General features: G+C 42.9%; 1 protein-coding gene across 2 annotated transcripts in view; it reads left to right on the top strand.

Annotated features, from left to right (window-relative positions):
* The first annotated feature begins 3,902 nt into the window (after window positions 1–3,902).
* The window catches only part of sft2d1 (SFT2 domain containing 1), a 65,559-nt gene continuing 51,968 nt past the window's right edge, over window positions 3,903–17,493 (top strand). Inside the window, exon 1 of one of the 2 annotated variants that reach the window (XM_043696109.1) lies at window positions 3,903–4,147. In XM_043696109.1, coding sequence (XP_043552044.1) covers window positions 4,085–4,147 — 63 coding nt within the window. In that variant the 5' untranslated portion in view covers window positions 3,903–4,084. The remainder of the gene's footprint in view (window positions 4,148–17,493) is intronic. The other variant, XM_043696110.1, reaches the window with a different exon arrangement.

Here is a 17,493-nt window from a genome sequence, read left to right as displayed (position 1 = left end):
AGGTACAGACAGATGTTTCTGTGGCCAGCAGTGAAAAAGCAGAATGGTGTGTTGCTTCCGTGGTGCCAGGATCAAGGATGTCTCAGAGAGGGTGCAGAATGTTCTCAAGGGGAAGAGGGGCCAATCATTGTCCACATTGGAACCAACGATATAGGAAGGGAAAAAGTTGAGATTCTGAAGGGAGATTAGAGTTAGGCAGAAATTTAAAAAGGAGTCCTCAAGGGTAGTAATATGTGGATTACTCCCAGTGCTACGAGCTAGTGAGGACAGGAATAGGAGGATAGAGTAGATGAATGCATGGCTGAGGAGTTGGTGTATGGGAGAAGGATTCACATTTTTGGATCATTGGAATCTCTTTTGGGGTAATAAAAGTGACCTGTACAAGAAGGACAGATTGCACCTAAATTGGAAGGGGACTAGTGTACTGGCAGGGACATTTTCTACAGCTGCTCAGGAGGATTTAAACTAGTAAGGTGGGTGAGTGGGACCCAGGGAGATAGTAAGGAAAGAGATCAATCTGAGATTCATACAGTTGAGAACAGAAGCGAGTCAAACAGTCAGGACAAGCAGGGACAAGGTAGGACTAATAAATTAAACTGCATTTATTTTTATGCAAGAGGCCTAACAGTGAAGGCAGATGAACTCAAGGCATGGTTAGGAATGTCGGACTGGGATATCATAGCAATTACAGAAACATGGCTCAGGGATGGGCAGGACTGGCAGCTTAATCTTCCAGGATACAAATGCTACAGGAAGGATAGAAGGCGAGGCAAGACAGGAGGGGGAGTGGCATTTTTGATAAGGGATAGCATTAGAGCTGTGCTGAGGGAGGATATTCCTGGAAATGCATCCAGGGAAGTTATTTGGGTGGAACTGAGAAATAAGAAAGGGATGATCACCTTATTGGGATTGTAGTATAGACCCCCTAATAGTTGGAGGAAAATTGAGAAACAAACTTGTAAGAAGATCTCAGCTATCTGTAAGAATAATAGGGTGATCATGGTGGGAGATTTTAACTTTCCAGACATAGACTGGAACCGCCATAGTGGTAAAGGTTTAGATGGAAAGGAATTTGTTAAGTGCGTACAGGACAGTTTTCTGATTCAGTATGTGGATGTACCTACTAGAGAAGGTGCAAATCTTGACCTACTCTTGGGAAATAAGGCAGGGCAGGTGACTGAGGTGTCAGTGGGAGAGCACTTTGGGGACAGCGGCCATAATTTTATTAGATTTAAAAATAGTGATGGAAAAGGATAGACCAGGTCTAAAAGTTGAAGTTCTAAATTGGAGAAAGGCAATTTTGACGGTATTAGGCAAGAACTTTCGAAAGATGATTGGGGGCATATGTTCGCAGGTAAAGGGACGGCTGGAAAATGGGAAGCCTTCAGAAATTAGATAACGAGAATCCAGAGAAAGTATATTCCTGTCAGGGTGAAAGGAAAGGCTGGTAGATATAGGGAATGCTGGATGGCGAAAGAAATTGAGGGTTTAGTTAAGAAAAAGAAGGAATCATACATCAGGGATAGAAAGGATAGATCGAGTGAATCCTTAGAAAAGTATAAAGGAAGTAGGATTATACTTAAGATGGAAATCAGGAGGGCGAAAGGGGACATGAGATGGCTTTGGCAAATAGAATTAAGGAGAATCCAAAGGGTTTTTATTAATACATTAAGGACAAAAGGGTAACTAGGGAGAGAATAGGGCCCCTCAATGATCAGCAAGGTGGCATTTGTATGGAGCCACAGAAAATGGGAGAGATACTAAATCAGTATTTTGCATCAGTATTTACTGTGGAAAAGGATATGGAAGATATAAACTGTAGGGAAATAGATGGTGACATCTTGCAAAATGTCCAGATTACAGAGGAGGAAGTGCTGGATATCTTGAAATGCATAAAGGTGGATAAATCCCCAGGACTTGATCAGGTGTACCCGAGAACTCTGTGAGAAGCTAGAGAAGTGATTGCTGGGCCTCTTGCTGAGATATTTGTGTCATTGATAGTCACAGGTGAGGTGCCGGAAGACTGGAGGTTGGCAAACGTGGTGTCACTGTTTGAATAGGGTAGTAAGGTCAAGCCAGGGAACTATAGACCAGTGAGCCTGACCTTGGTGATGGGCAAGTTGTTGGAGGGACTCCTGAGGGACAGGATGTACATGTATTTGGAAAGACAAGGACTGATTAGGGATAGTCAACATTGCATTGTGCGTGGGAAATCATGTCTCACAAACTTGACTGAATGTTTTGAAGAAGTAACAAAAGGATTGATGAGGGCAGAGCGGTAGATGTGATCTATATGGACTTCAGTAAGGCATTCGTCAAGGTTCCCCATGGAAGACTGCTTAGCAAGATTAGATCTCATGGAATACAGAGAGAACTAGCTATGTGGATACAGAACTGGCTCAAAGGAAGAAGACAGAGGGTGGTGGTGGAGAGTTGTTTTTCAGACTGGAGGCCTGTGACCAGTGGAGTGTCACAAGGATCGGAGCTGGGTCCTCTACATTTTGTCATTTACATAAATGATTTGGATGCAGGCATAAGAGGTATAGTTAGTAAGTTTGCAGATGACACCAAAAATTGGAGATGTAATGGACAGCAAAGAAGGTTACCTCAGATTACAACAGGATCTTGACCAGATGGGCCAATGGGCTGAGAAGTAGCAGATGGAGTTTAATTCAGATAATGCGAAGTGCTGCATTTTGGGAAAGCAAATCTTAGCAGGACTTATACACTTAATGGTAAGGTCCTAGGGAGTATTGCTGAACAAAGAGACCTTGGAGTGCAGGTTCATAGCTCCTTGAAAGTGGAGTCGCAGGTAGATAGGATAGTGAAAAAGGTGTTTGGTATGCTTTCCTTTATTGGTCAGAGTATTGAGTACAGGAGTTGGATGATCATGTTGCAGCTGTACAGGACATTGGTTAAGCCACTGCTGGAATATTGCGTGCAATTCTGGTCTCCTTCCTAATGGAAAGATGTTGTGAAACTTGAAAGGGTTCAGAAAAGATTTATAAGGATGTTGCCAGGTTGGAGGATTTGAGCTATCGGGAGAGGCTGAACAGGCTGGGGCTGTTTTTCCTGGAGTGTCGGAGGCTGAGGGGTGACCTTATCGAGGTTTACAAAATTATGAGGGGCATGGATAGGGTAAATAGGCAAAGTCTTTTCCCGGCATGGGGGGAGTCCAGAACTTGAGGGCATAGGTTTAGGGTGAGAGGGGAAAGATATAAAAGAGACCTAAGGGGCAACTTTTTCACACAGAGGTGGTATGGATATGGAATGAGCTGCCAGAGGAAGTGGTGGAGGCTGGTACAATTACAACATTTAAGAGGCATTTGGAAGGGTATATGAATAGGAAGGGTTTGGAGGGATATGGGCCGCGTGCTGGCAGGTGGGACTAGATTGGGTTGGGATATCTGGTCGGCATGGACGGGTTGGACTGAAGGGTCTGTTTCCAAGCTGTACATCTCTATGACTCTATGACTAAGCGGCCGTGAATCATTGGAGTTCTACACTTTACAGAAGGATTGGCTGTTCTGTGGTTCAGTATATTTCAATATTGAAATGGATATGTGTTTGAGTTGGATGCGCATCGAGGGATATTCAGAAACAAATAGCAGAAATCGCTGGGGAAAAAAAAACAAGTCAGCAGGTCTGACAGCATCTATGGAGAGAAATCAAAGTTCACGTTATTTAGATATTTAACAGATATTTAGATATTTGTGTCGAAGAGTACACTTGAAGACGTTTCAGTCTTGATCGTGTTGAAGAGCTGAGCAGGTTCAAGGCCATTTGGCCTTCAATATTGCTATCTATATTTCTCATGTTTCACCAAATTATTTGTTTCCCAGTCTCTGCGCTTCAAACCGCATCATATCATTCTGGAATCTGACTCTGGTTCTTCGGTTTCCATGGTAACCAGTTCACCCAACTTCCTGTGTTACATTTTAACCTGTCCGGGCTGTGAAAGACGGCAGCTCGGGGGATAGTTTTAATAGTGGCTCTGCTGTTTTCCGGCGATCGCTGCGGTTGTTGTGGTGTAAGCACTTCGGTGAAGTTTCGTTTCTTGGTGTTTTTCCTCCGGTGAAAATCGATGGAGAAGCTGCGGAGAGTTCTGAGCGGCCAGGACGATGAGGAACAAGGTCTGACGGCGCAGGTAAACCCTCAGCTGCGGCGGCGGCCCCGGCCCGCGCGGGAACTCATGTCGCAGCAGCTGCAGCACGAACAGGAGCAGTGGCTCCCTCAACCCGACCGCTCTCCTCTCCAATACATTCCAACCTGCAACCCTTAACCTCCTCCGCCTACCCTCTTTCATCCCCATCTCCCCCCATTATGACTCAAATATACTGTCCTTGACAAATTCCCAAACTGGAGTAAAAAATAATTAGTTTGACTACAGTGTTTCTTACATCCAGGAGCCTTATGAAATCAATTCCTTTCCTCTTTAACACTAGGTTGCTCAATAAGCTGCAAATTGTGTCTGAGGAAGCAAGTAATACGCTTTGAAACTTCTGCTATTAAATTGGTTGTAAGGAAACGCAAACAGTGGAGCTAACAACATCGGGAAATTGATGAGATACTGAAGGGAGAGTACAGGGAGTTAGGCAGAATTTTAAAAAGGAGGTCCTCGAGGGTAGTAATAACTGGATTTCTCTGAACTAGTGAGGGTGGGAATAGGAGGCTGTAGCGGATAAATGTGGGTGAGGAGCTGGTGCAGGGGAGAAAGATTCACATTATTGGATCAGTGGAATCTCTCCTAAGGTAGAAGTCACTTGTGTAACAAGGACAGATTGCACTTGAATTGGAAAGGAACTAATGTAGTGGCAGGGAGATTTGCTAGAGCTGCTCAGGAGGATTTAAACTAATAAGGTGGGGGTGTGAGACCCAAAGAGAGATGAATCTGAGACTGGTACAATTAGGAAGAGGGGCAAGTTAAACAGTCAGGGCAGACGGGAACAAAGCAGAGAATGAGGTAGGACTGATAAATTGAACTACACTTACTTCAATGCAAGAGGCCTAATGGGGAAGGCAGATGAACTCCAGGCATGTTGAGGAATATGGGACTGAGATATCCTAGCAATTACAGAGATGTGGCTCAGGGATGGGCAGGGCTAGCAGCTTAATGTTACAGGATACAAGTTCATTAGCAAGGATAGAAAGGGGGGGGCAAGAGACAAGGGGAAGTGACAAGGGGAAGTGACATTTTTGATAAGGCATAACATTAAGGGTGTACTTAGCGAGGATATTCCTGGGAATACGTCCAAGAAAGTCATTTGGATGGAAATGAAAAATTAGAAAGGGATGATCACCTTATTGGATTCTACTATCAGGAAATTGAGAAACACATTTGTAAGGAGATCTCGTTATCTGTAAGAATGGTAGGGTGGTTGTGGTAGGGAATTTTAACTTTCCAAACATACGCTGGGACTGCCATTGTGTTAAGGGTTTAGATGAGGAGGAATTTAAGTGTGTACAAGAAATTTTCTGATTCAGTATGTGGATGTACCTCCTAGAAAAGATGCAAACTTGACCTGATCTTGGGAAATTAGGCAGGCCAAGTGATTGAGATGTGAGTGGCAGACCGTTCATAATTCTATTAATTTTAAAGTAGTGATGGAAAAGGCCAGACCAGATTGAAAACTTAAACTTCTGAATTGGAGGAAGGCCAATTTTGATGGTATTAGGCAAGAACCTTCAATATTGATTGGGGATGGATGTGTGCAGGTAAAGGGACGGCTGGAAAATGGGATGCCTTCAAAAATGAGATAACGAGAGTCCAGAGACAGTATGTTCCTGTTAGGGTGAAACGTGAGGCTGGTAGGTGCAGGGAGTGTTGGATGACTAGAGAAATTGAGGTTTTGGTCAAGAAAAAGAAGGAAGTATATGTCGGGTGTACACAGCTGAGATGGAGTGAATGGTTAGAGTATAAAGGCAGTCAGGAGGGCAAAAAAGCGGATATGAAATAGCTTTGGTCAAATAGGGTTAAGGAGAATCTGAAGGGATTTTATAAATATGTTAAGGTAACTAGGGACAAAATAGTGCCCCTCAACGATCAGCAAGACAGCCCTATTTGTGAAACTGCAGGAGGTGGGGGCGATACTAAACTAGTATTATGCATCAATGTTTGCTGTGGAGAAAGACATTGAAGATATAGAATGTGGGGAAATAGATGGTGACATTTTGAAAAATGTTGATATTACAGGTGCTGGATGTCTTAAGATGCATAAAGGTGGATAAATTCCCCAGGACCTGATCAGGTATACCCTAGAATTCTGTGGAAAGCTAGGGAAGTGATTGCTGGGACCCTTGCTGACATATTTGTATCATCGATAGTCACAGGTGAAGTGCTGGAAGACTGGAGTTCTGCTAATGTGCCACTATTTAAGAAGGGTAGTGAGCATAAGCCAGGGAACTATAGACCAGTGAGCCTGACATCGGTACTGAGCAAGTTATTGGAGGGAATCCTGAGGGACAGGATTTACATGTATTTGGAAAGGCAAGGAATGATGGGGATAGTCAACATGGCTTTGTGTGTGGGAAATCATGCCTCGTTAACTTGATTAATTCTTCAAAAAACTCAATGAAGAGGATTGATGAGGGAAGAGCAGTGGATGTGATCAATATGGACTTCAGTAAGGCATTCAACAAGGTTCCTCAAGGTAGACTGGTTATCAACATTAGATCAAATGGAATACAGGAAGAGCTAACTATTTGTATACAGAAACAGCTCAAAGGCAGAAGACAGCGTAGTGATGGAGGAATTGATTTTCAGATCGGGGCCTGTGATTAATGGTATGCTACAAGGATTGGTGCTGGCTCCATGGCTTTTCATCATTTATATAAATGATTTGGATATGAACATAAGGAGGTATAGTTAGTAAGTTTGCAGATGACACCAAAATTGGAGGTGTTGTGGACAGCTGTGAAGATTACCTCCGATTACAATGGGATCTTGATCAGATGAGCCAATGGGCTGAGGAGTGGCAGGTGGAGTTTAATTTAAATGAATGCAAGGTGCTGCATTTTGGAAAGGCATATCAGGGCAGGACTGGTACATTTAATGGTACCATCCTGGGGAGTGTTTCTGAACAAATAGACCTTGGATGCAAATTGGGTGGGGCTGGATAGGTAGTGGGAAGGTAGATGGACAGGTAGGGCAGATCAAAAAGGCAGTGCTGAGTTGGAGGGTTGGATCTGGAATGAGGTGGGGAGAGGGGAGATTTGGAAACTAGTGAAGTCGATGTTGTGTGGTCAAAGTGTCCCGAGGCTTAAGATGAGGTGTTCTTCCTCCAGTTGGCGGTTGGCTTTGATTTAATGGTGGACGAGGTCCAGAATTTGCATGTCTTTGGATTGGGAGATGGGGTTGAAGTGGTCAGCCACAGGACCAGGGGGGGTTGTTTGGTGCATGTGTCCCAGAGATGTTCCCTGAAACACTCTGTGAGTTGGTGTCTTATCTTCCCAATGTAGATGAAACCATTTTGAGAGTGAAGGACGCAGTAGATGATGTGGGTGGATGTGCAGGAAAATCTCTGCTGGATGTGAAAAGATCCTTTGGGGTCTTGGATGGAGGTGAAGGGAGACGTGTGGATGCAGGTTTTACATGTCATGGCAGCAGGGGAAGGTACAGGGTGTGGAGGGTGGGTTGGTGGGGGCATTGACCTAACAAGGAAGTTGTGGAGGGAATGGTCTCTGCGGAGCACAAATAGGGGTGGTGGTGGAATCTGAGGATAGGTGGTGGAAATGATGGAGGATAATACGCTGTATTCAAAGAATAGTGAGGTGGAAGGTGAGGACCGAGTATTCTATCCTTGTTGCGGTTGGAGGGGTGGGGTCAAGGGCAGTGGTGCAGGAAGTGGAGGGTATTGTTGATCATGAGGGAGAGGAAATTGCAGTCCTTGAAATAGGCGGGCTTATGGGATGTTCTGGAGTGTAATTGCTCCTTCGGGGAGCAGATACAGCAGAAGAATTGGGAGTAAGGGATCGTGTTTTTACAGCAAAGAGGGTGGGAGGAGGTGTAGTTAAGGTAGCTCTGGGAGTCAGTGGGTTTGAAACAGATGTCAGTGCTGACTCAGTCGCCAGAGATGGAGACAGGGATGTCCAGGAAGGTGAAGGATTGCCGGAGATGGTCCATGTGAACTTGAGGTCAGAGTGGAATGTGTTGGTGAAGCTGATGAACTGTTCAGCCTCCTCATGGAAACACAAGGTGGCGCTGATACAGTCATCGATGTAGCGGAGGTAAAGTTGGAGAATGGTGCCTTGTAACTACGGAAGATGGACTGTCCCATGTGCCCTACGAAGAGGCAGGCATAGCTGGGGCCCATGCGGTTGCCTGTGGCTACCCCTCTGGTCTGATCGAAGTGGGAGGATTCGAAGGGGAAATATGAGGGTGAGGATGCTCAAATGAATCTGATTTGCTTTGAGATTTTAAAAGCAGCTGAATAAGCTGAACAGAGACAAAAAAAACCTGCAGGTTCTGGAATCCAGAGTAGACAAACAAGAGGTTGGAAGAACATAGCAAGCCAGGCAGCATCAGGACATGGAGCAGTTGATATTTCGGGTCAAGACCCTTGATCAGGATTAGGGAGGGGGAAGGGAGCTCAGAAATAGAGGGAGGGGAGTGGGTCTATGGGAAAGGTAAGTGGGATAGCGATAGGTGGATGCAGGTAGGGAGTTATTGTGATAGGTTTGTAGGAACTGTGGAGCGGATAGGTGGGAAGGAAGATGGACAGCTATGGTCTGGTCAAGGAGGTGGGGAGGAGAGTAAAGGCTGGATATGGCATGAGGTTGGGTGTGGAGAGTAGTGAAGCATGGGAGGTGGAATGAAAGGAGGAGCCAGGACTGGAAAGGAAGCTGGGGGATGGGTTGAAAGGTTATTTGAGTACTTCAATTTCACTGTTGAGTCCTCTGGGCTATAGACTGCCCAAGCGGAAGGTGAGGTGATGTTCCTCCAATTAGCAGTCTGACTCACTGTGGCAATGGAGGAAGCAGAGGGTGGACATATCAGAGAGGAAGTTGAAATGGCCAATGACCGGGAGATCAGGCTGGCTGTTCAGGGCCTGGTGACGATGCTCGGTGGAAAGGTCACCAAGCCTACGTTTGGTCTCACCGATGTAGAGTGCTCCTGATGCAGTAGGCTAGGTTGGAGGCGATGCAGGTGAACCTGTGTTTCACCTGGAAGGACTGTTTGGGGTCCTGGATGGAGGTGAGGGAGGTGGTGGAAGGGCAGGTGTATCTTTTTTGGTTACAGGGAAAGGTGCCGGGGGAGTTGGAAGGGTTGGTGGGGTGTGTGGTGCAAACCAAGGAGTGGCAAAGTGAACGATCCTTGTGGAAGGCAGAGGGAGGTGGAGAAAGGAAGATGTTCTGGGTGGTTGTGCCTAATTCAAGATGGCATAAGTGTTTGAGGATGATACATTGGATGTGGAGGCTGGTGGGGTGAAGGTTGTGCCTAATTCAAGATGGGGGAAAGTAGTTGTGCGAGGGTGGTGGACTGGGGATGGGATGGAGGATTGGATTTGGGGAGAGGTGTGGGGAAGGGGAGGTAAAGATGTACATTCCGTGACACTGCAATCCTGTTGCTATAAATCCTGTGTCTCAAGATTCTGCTCCACAACCACTTGATGAAGAAGCTGTACTTCGCAAGGTAGTGCCTCCAAATAAACCTGTTGGACTATAGACTGGTGTTGTGTAATTTTTAACTTTGTCCACCCCTACTCTACAAATGGTAAAATTTTACTACATTTGGAAACCCTATTTGCAACATATGGCTAACATATTGGTCAATGATACTCTGACAGGATCAGTTATAATCTCAAATTAAAAGCAAAATCTTGCAGATGCCAGAATAAAGTAAAATCAGACTGCTGGAGAAATCATCAGGTTTCTTGTAGCATCTATGGAGAGAGAAACAGATGCCACCAAATCTGTTGGACTTCTCCATTTTGTTTTTATTTCTGTTGTGTTGGGGAGAGATATCAGAGAATGTCCAGTTCTGAGTTCAGCGGTACAAGTGACCTTTATTTAGAGTTTTACCACACGTGTGGAAGAGGCCAGAGACTGCTCCACAGGTGGAGCCCAGTTGCCCACTTAAATATGGCTCAGATCGGAGGGAAGGTAAGCGACATTCTGTTTTCTCCATCTGAATGTGGTATTTTCAGACAATTTTATGACAATAATTATGTGCAACATTGATGTTATTGTTCCATCCCCCAATCTATCCATCGAATCCTATAAAACACCTGATCAGTGATGGACAGCCCTAGGCCCTCCATGATCTTTGATGCTTTGGGTATGAGTTTGCTCGTTGAGCTGGAAGGTTCAGTTTTAGAAGATTCATCACCATACTAGGTACCATCATAAGTGAACCTCTGGTGAAGTGCTGGTGTTATGTTCCGCTTTCTACTTGTGTGTTTACGCACCCAGAAACCTTAGCCACTCTCACCTATATCACAGACATCTCTGAAACTTCTGTTTACGCACCCAGAAACCTTAGCCACTCTCACCTATATCACAGACATCTCTGAAACTTCTGCTAGATTACTCAGACCTCTTGGCATCATGGTAGCCCACAAACCCACCAACACACTAAAACAGCAGCTAATGAATTGAAAAGACCCGATACAGACAAAATACCTTGCAAGGACTGTAACAAAAACTACATTGGACAGGCAGAAAACTAGCTCCCAGGATACATGAACATCAACTAGCCACAAAAGACATGACCCATTATCACTAGAATCCTTACATACAGACAAGTAAGGACACCACTTTGACTGGGATAACACATCCATCCTAGGACAAGCCAAACCGACATGCATGAGAATTCCTAGAAGCATGGCATTCCAACTGGAGCTCTATCAATAAATACATCGACTTGGATCCCATTTACTACCCTCTGAGAAAAAGAACTGGAGATGACATCACTAAACCAAAGTAACCTAAACACATAAATAGAAAGTGGGACATAACACCAGTGCTTCACCGGAGGCTCACTGATGATGTTGCCTAGTATGGTGATGAAACGTCAGAAACCGAATCTTCCAGCTCAGCGAGCAAACTCCCATCCGGAACCTCCACCTGAGCTACAAATCTTTTCAAAACTCTCTATCTTTGATGTTTACTAGACATTGTTATCATCAGTCCTTGAGATCTTACAATGTATTTCATTAATGTGCATTCCACTGGTAACAGCTATACCCTGTCGCAGCCAATTCCAGACTTGCTCATCTCTAAGGACTGTTTGAATTCTTTTATTCATTGCTATCCTGATCAAATTCTGTTGCTCATCTTCTATTTCCTACTATCCTAATCACAGGGGATTCCTACTAATTGCTATATAATTTGCAATGTAAAGTTAATTATGTATAAAGTTATGTAGCTACACCGAATGTTAGAATTCTTTAGCTAACAAGTTCTGAGTAGTTTCTGTCCCACCTGACCTTGGAAGGTCAGATAAATGATACCCCTCTATATTTTAGATGCAACGATAATGATAACTCCTTCTATTCACATACTGTCAATGTGTTTTAAGAGGGCTCCTTCTAAGATTAAATTTCTGAGCCCAACTGTTAATAGTTCCACACTCATTTTTACTTAATATGATAACATCTATTCAAATTCCATTAATAAGTGTGAACTCACTCACTTTCACTGTTTAGCAAGCTTTTCTGAAATCCTAAAGGTTTTACAAGGTATAATCTTGTTGTCCTTTTACCTTACCAATTGTCTGTTATCATTGATCATACTTTTCTTTTAATTCTTGCTAAACTACAAACCTCAGGCTGTTTGTTCCCAGATATGTCTTATCAGACTACCTCTTACAGACATCTGCAGCTGTGGGTTCATACAGAACTCTCTATATTAATTTGTAAGATTCTTTGTTCTGCCTGGACCCTGTTACTTTGAGTTTATCTTATTCTCAAAGCTATTGTTATCCTAACTTATGATCTCACATTAATTCTGAACTCAGCAAGCTAATTCTGTTACTGCTGCTAAAAATCTTTTCTGCTATGTAGAGTCATACAGCATGGAAACAGACCCTTCGGTCCAGCTCGTCCATGCCGACCAGATATCTCAACACAATCTAGTCCCACCTGCCAGCACCTGGCCCATATCCCTCCAAACCCTTCCTAGTCATATACCCATCCAAATGCCTTTTAAATGTTGCAATTGTACCAGCCTCCACCACTTCCTCTGGCCACTCATTCCATACACGTACTGCCCTCTGCGTGAAAAGGTTGCCCCTTAGGTCTCTTTTATATCTTTTCCCTCTCACCCTAAACCTATGCCCTCTAGTTCTGGACTCCCCCACCCCAGAGAAAAGACTTTGTCTATTTATCCTATCCATGCCCTCATGATTTTATAAACCTCTATAAGGTCACCCCTCAGCCTCTGATGCTCCAGGGAAAACCGCTCCAGCCTATTCAACCTCTCGCTATAGCTCAAATCCTCCAATCTGGGCAACATATACTAACTAAAAATCCACAGGCAGCCATCTTGTACCACCTCTGGCCATGGGCTGCCCCAGCAAGTTACAAGTTACAATCTACAAGTTTAACTACAAAGCAACTTTATCTGAAAGTACTACCTAGTCGGGATCTTGAGCATTATTCTTTGCAGCATGCATAGTCTAAAATGAGTGAGTTTAATTGTGCAATGTGCGTTGTCTTGAAATTGGGAATGGTTTCATACTTGAGTGAGTGAAACAAAAGGAGTGCTGGTTTGACATGGTCAAATATCATTGTTTTTGCACAAGTTTGCGTTTTATTGTATTTGACAATGGGATAATTGTTTTATTTTATTTTTATTTTCTGTATTTTAGTGTATGAATAAAGTGTACTTTGTTTCAAGTCCGGTAGTTTGAGCAATGGAATTGGATCTAGAACACAATGCCTTACATTAAAAATAAGAAGAAGTTAGAGTCTAGCCTATCTTAATATATTTTGAGTGGGCTTGGTTGTGGTCAGTAACACACTACGAGTCGATGCACTGAGGCTGTTTCTTTAGCCAGACAGGAAAAGAGGACTTCCTTTTGTGAAGGTGGATATGAGGTCATAGGAACATAGTATGATTGATTGCAATTCAGGCTTCATTTTCTGGACTTCGTGAAAACAACTCAGTGAGTCGAACTTAGCCACCTTAAAGCTCTCCAGGTCTTTGCTTTTCAGGTGCTTATCCAATTTCCTTTTGAGAGCCTCAACTGAATATGTCGCCACTACAATATCGGGCTGTGTATTCCAGGTCCAAACCATTCACTGCAATAAAAAGGTTTTTCTGCATGTTGCTATTGGCTTTTTTAAAAAAAACATTATCTCGTGTCCTCTGGTTCCTGTTCCTTCTGCCAAAGGAAATAGTTTCTCTCTGTTTTCTCAGTCCCTCATGATTTTTCATGCTGTTCTGAAATCTCCCCTCCTTTTCACTTAAAGAAGAATGACCCCAGCTTCTCCAGTCATGGAACGTCAGTCCTTTATTCTTATAAGCCTTTTCTGCATGTTTGCTAATGCCTTCATATCTAAAGTGCATTGCCTATAATCACACACGGTGCTCCAGTTGAGTCCAAACCTATGTTTTATAAAGGTTCATCACAACTGTCTCATTGTAATCTCTGTTTGAAAACCCAAGATCCCGCCTGAAGTCCAAGCCAATAGTGTGTATTACAATAAGCTATGATCCCAGTTGCAAGCCCTGGGGAACCTCGCTGTTACTCTATTTCCAAATCAAAAAACTAACTATTCAGCATTGTTTCCTGTCTCACATGCTGCCACTACCTCATTTTTTCCTTTGGAAGTTCAAGTTGGACTGATGTAGTTGTGAATAGTCTGTATTAACCTATCAGCTGGACCGAAGGGAGCAGTTTTAGTTTTTCCCGGTGGTGTAATTAGTACCTTTTATTTGCTCGGGCAGAAATGCTGGAGAGCACAAAGCACACTAACTAAACTCCAGGAAGAGAAAGCTTTTATTTTCATCTTCCTTTCAAACTGATACTTGAAATTTTTAAAAATGCTAACAGTTGTTCGGAGTGTTACAGCGTATCTATCTCAAATGATATTACTACAATCTTAGTGTTGCGTTTTAATAAAAATAATGAGCAGAAAATGGGTTTCTCAATTGCAATGAAAACCTCAGACCTTTAAGTTCAGGCTCCACAAATCACTGGTACACAAGTATATCACGTAAATATAAAGTATTTGTATGATTTTTCTGTTAAAAAGCAATCACCTTAAATTAAGTTTGTTACTGAAAAATACACTTTAGAATTTTATACACTTAAGTAGTAAGCATTGACCACTTTTGTTTGTGTTCTACCTAGGTTGTCCAAATCCTGTCTTGTATAGCTATTATCATTGCCTTGCCTTGCCTTGCCTATGTTTTTGCAAAAGCACAGAAGTTACATAAAAGCAAAAATTTGAAAGCATTGTGTTTCAGAACGAATTTACAATTGTTAACAAAACAAGAGAACCTTTACGGAAGGAATTCAAAATACTAAAACCGAGATGACCCAATACAACCACCCATGATAGAGCAAAACAAGATGCAGTTACACAGGAGGCTGGAATCAGGAATGTATCATCCTAGAAGGTTGGCTGCTGTGAGATCATGAAAGCATTTTACAGACCAGGGCAATTGTTCTATATTTTCATAAAGTATTGCGAAGCTGGGCATGATGAGCTAGTAGAGCTAAGAGCAAGCCAAATGCTGCACTTGAATATTGTAGGGAATACAGGAAGAAAAGCCAGGAAGGAGTAAATTTGAGGATTCCTAGCTTATGGTGTTTTGGATCAATACAGGAATATTTGCAAATTTACTTCAGTACAGTCTGGCAGTGCCTTGATTTAAAATTCTAATCATTGTTTTCAGATTCCTTCAAGCTCTTGCTCCTCCCGATCTCTGTAACTCCATCTAGCCCCACATCCCTCCAAGATCTCTGCTATTCCAAATCTAGCCTCTTGTGCATCCCTGAATTTTTGTGCTATTGCATTAATGGCCAAGTCTTTAGCCATCTTTGCCCTAAAAAGTACACTGTATTCACTAAGCCTCTGCACTTCTCTTCCTTTAAGATGTACTCAAAATCTATCTTTTTGAATATGCGTTTATTTTTGTATCACATCTTAATATCTCCATAAGTGACTTGGTGTCATGTAAGTTTGATAACATTCTCATGAAACAATTTGGAATATTTTGCAACAATGAATGTACTATATGGATGCAACTTATTTTACATAGACCATAGAACATTACAGTGCAGTACAGGCCCTTTGGCCATCGGTTGCATTGATGTGTCGAAACAATCTGAAGCCTATCTATCCTACACTATTCCATTTTCATCCATACGTTTATCCAATAACCACTCAAATCCCCTTAAAGTTGGTGAGTCTACTACTGTTGCAGGCAGTGTGTTCCACGTCTCTGCAACACTTTGAGTAAAGAAACCACCTCTGACATCTGTCCTATATCTATCATCCCTCAATTTAAAGTTATGTCCCCTCGTGCTAACAATCTCCATCTGAGGAAAAAGGCTCTCACTGTCCACCCTATCTAATCCTCTGATTATCTTATATGTCTCAATTAAGTCACCTCTCAACTTCCTTCTCTCTAACGATAACAGCTTCGAGTCCCTCAGCCTTTCCTCATAAGATCTTGCCTCCACACCAGGCAACATCCTAATAAATCTCTTCTCAATCCTTTCCAAAGCTTCCACATCCCTCCTATATTGCTGTGGCCAGGACTGTATGCAATACTCACAGGTGCACCTGCACCGGACTTTTGTATAGCTGCAATATGACTTCATGGCTCTGAAACTCAAGCCCTCTACCAATAAAAACTAACACACCATATGCCTTCTTAACAACCCTATCAACCTGGGTGACAACTTTCAAGGATGATTTCGATTTTAGTTTTCTAAATCCTCAATTCAGTCTTTCCCCTTTATATTTAAATAACATGCTGTAGCATGCTTGGCTCCAAGTCAATGGCTTGACCAAAAATTCTGTTGGCATTGAAGTAATGCTGCATTGTCACAGATATTGGACCAGATTTAACAGCATCTTCTGCCCATTAAGACTAGTTCATATATTTTACATTTTAACATTTTCTGTTTGGCAAGCTGCTGTAAGTGTGAATTAATAAAGCTGTAAGGCGTCCTGGGAGTGAGGGCTAAAGCAGTTCTAGTCTCCTCAACTAATCAGATTGAATTGTCAAATTAATAGAACTGAGAAGCAATAATGTTCGGTTGCTAGAGCTGCTTGGGAGGATTTAAATGAGTGAATATGGCTCAGGGATTGACAGTGCTCGCAGCTTAATGTTCCAGGATACAAATGCCACAGGAAGGACAGAAAGGGAGGCAAGAGAGGAGGGGGAGTGGTGTTTTTGATAAGGGATAGCATTACAGCTGTACTGAGGGAGGATATTCCTGGAAATACATCTAGGGAAGTGGTTTGGGTGGAACTGAGAAATAAAAAATGGATGATCACCTTATTAGGATCGAATTGTAGACACCCTAATAGTCAGAGGGAAATTGAGAAGCAAATTTGTAAGGAGATCTCCGTTATCTGTAAGAATAATAAGATGGTTATGCTGGGGATTTTAACTTTCCAAACATAGACTGGGACTGCCATAGTGTTAAGGGTTTAGATGAGAGGAATTTGTTAAGTGTGTATAAGAAAATTTTCTGATTTTAGTATGTGGATGTACCCACTAGAGCAGGTGCAAAACTTGACCTACTCTTGGGAAATAAGGTAGGGCAGGTGACTTAGGTGTCAGTGGGGAAGCACTTTGGGGCCAGCGACCATAATTCTATTAGTTTTAAAATAGTGATGGAAAAGGGTAAACCAGATCTAAATTGGAGAAAGGCCAATTTTGATGTTATAACGCAAGAATTTTCAAAAGCTGATTGGGTGCAGATGTTCACAGGAAAAGGGACGGCTAGAAATTGGGAAGCCTTCAGAAATGAGAGTCCCGAGAAAATATGTTCCTGTTAGGGTGGAAAGAAAGGCTGGTAGGTATAGGGAATGCTGGATTACTAAAGAAATTGAGATTTTGGTTAAGAGAAAGAAAGAAGCATATGTCAGGTGTTGACAGGGTAGATCGTGTGAATCCTTAGAGTATAAAGGCAGTAGGAGAATACTTAAGAGAAAAATCAGGAGAGCAAAAAGGGGACATGACGTAGCTTTGGCACATAGAATTAAGGAGAATCCAAAGGGTTTTTGCAAATACATTAAGGACGAATGGGTAACTAGGGAGAGAATAGGGCCCCTCAAAAGATCAGAGCTGAAAATGTGTTGCTGGAAAAGCGCAGCAGGTCAGGCAGCATCCAAGGAACAGGAGAATCGACGTTTCGGGCATAAGCCCTTCTTCATTTCTGAAGAAGGGCTTATGCCCGAAACGTCGATTCTCCTGTTCATTGAATGCTGCCTGACCTCCTCCGCTTTTCCAGCAACACATTTTCAGCTCTGATCTCCAGCATCTACAGCCCTCACCTTCTCCCCTCAAAAGATCAGCAAGGCAGCC

Source organism: Chiloscyllium plagiosum, chromosome 9, assembly GCF_004010195.1.
Source record: "Chiloscyllium plagiosum isolate BGI_BamShark_2017 chromosome 9, ASM401019v2, whole genome shotgun sequence".
Classification (NCBI taxonomy): domain Eukaryota; kingdom Metazoa; phylum Chordata; class Chondrichthyes; order Orectolobiformes; family Hemiscylliidae; genus Chiloscyllium; species Chiloscyllium plagiosum.
The sequence above is the reverse complement of the archived record's forward strand: the minus strand, read 5'-3'. Positions and strand labels throughout refer to the sequence as shown.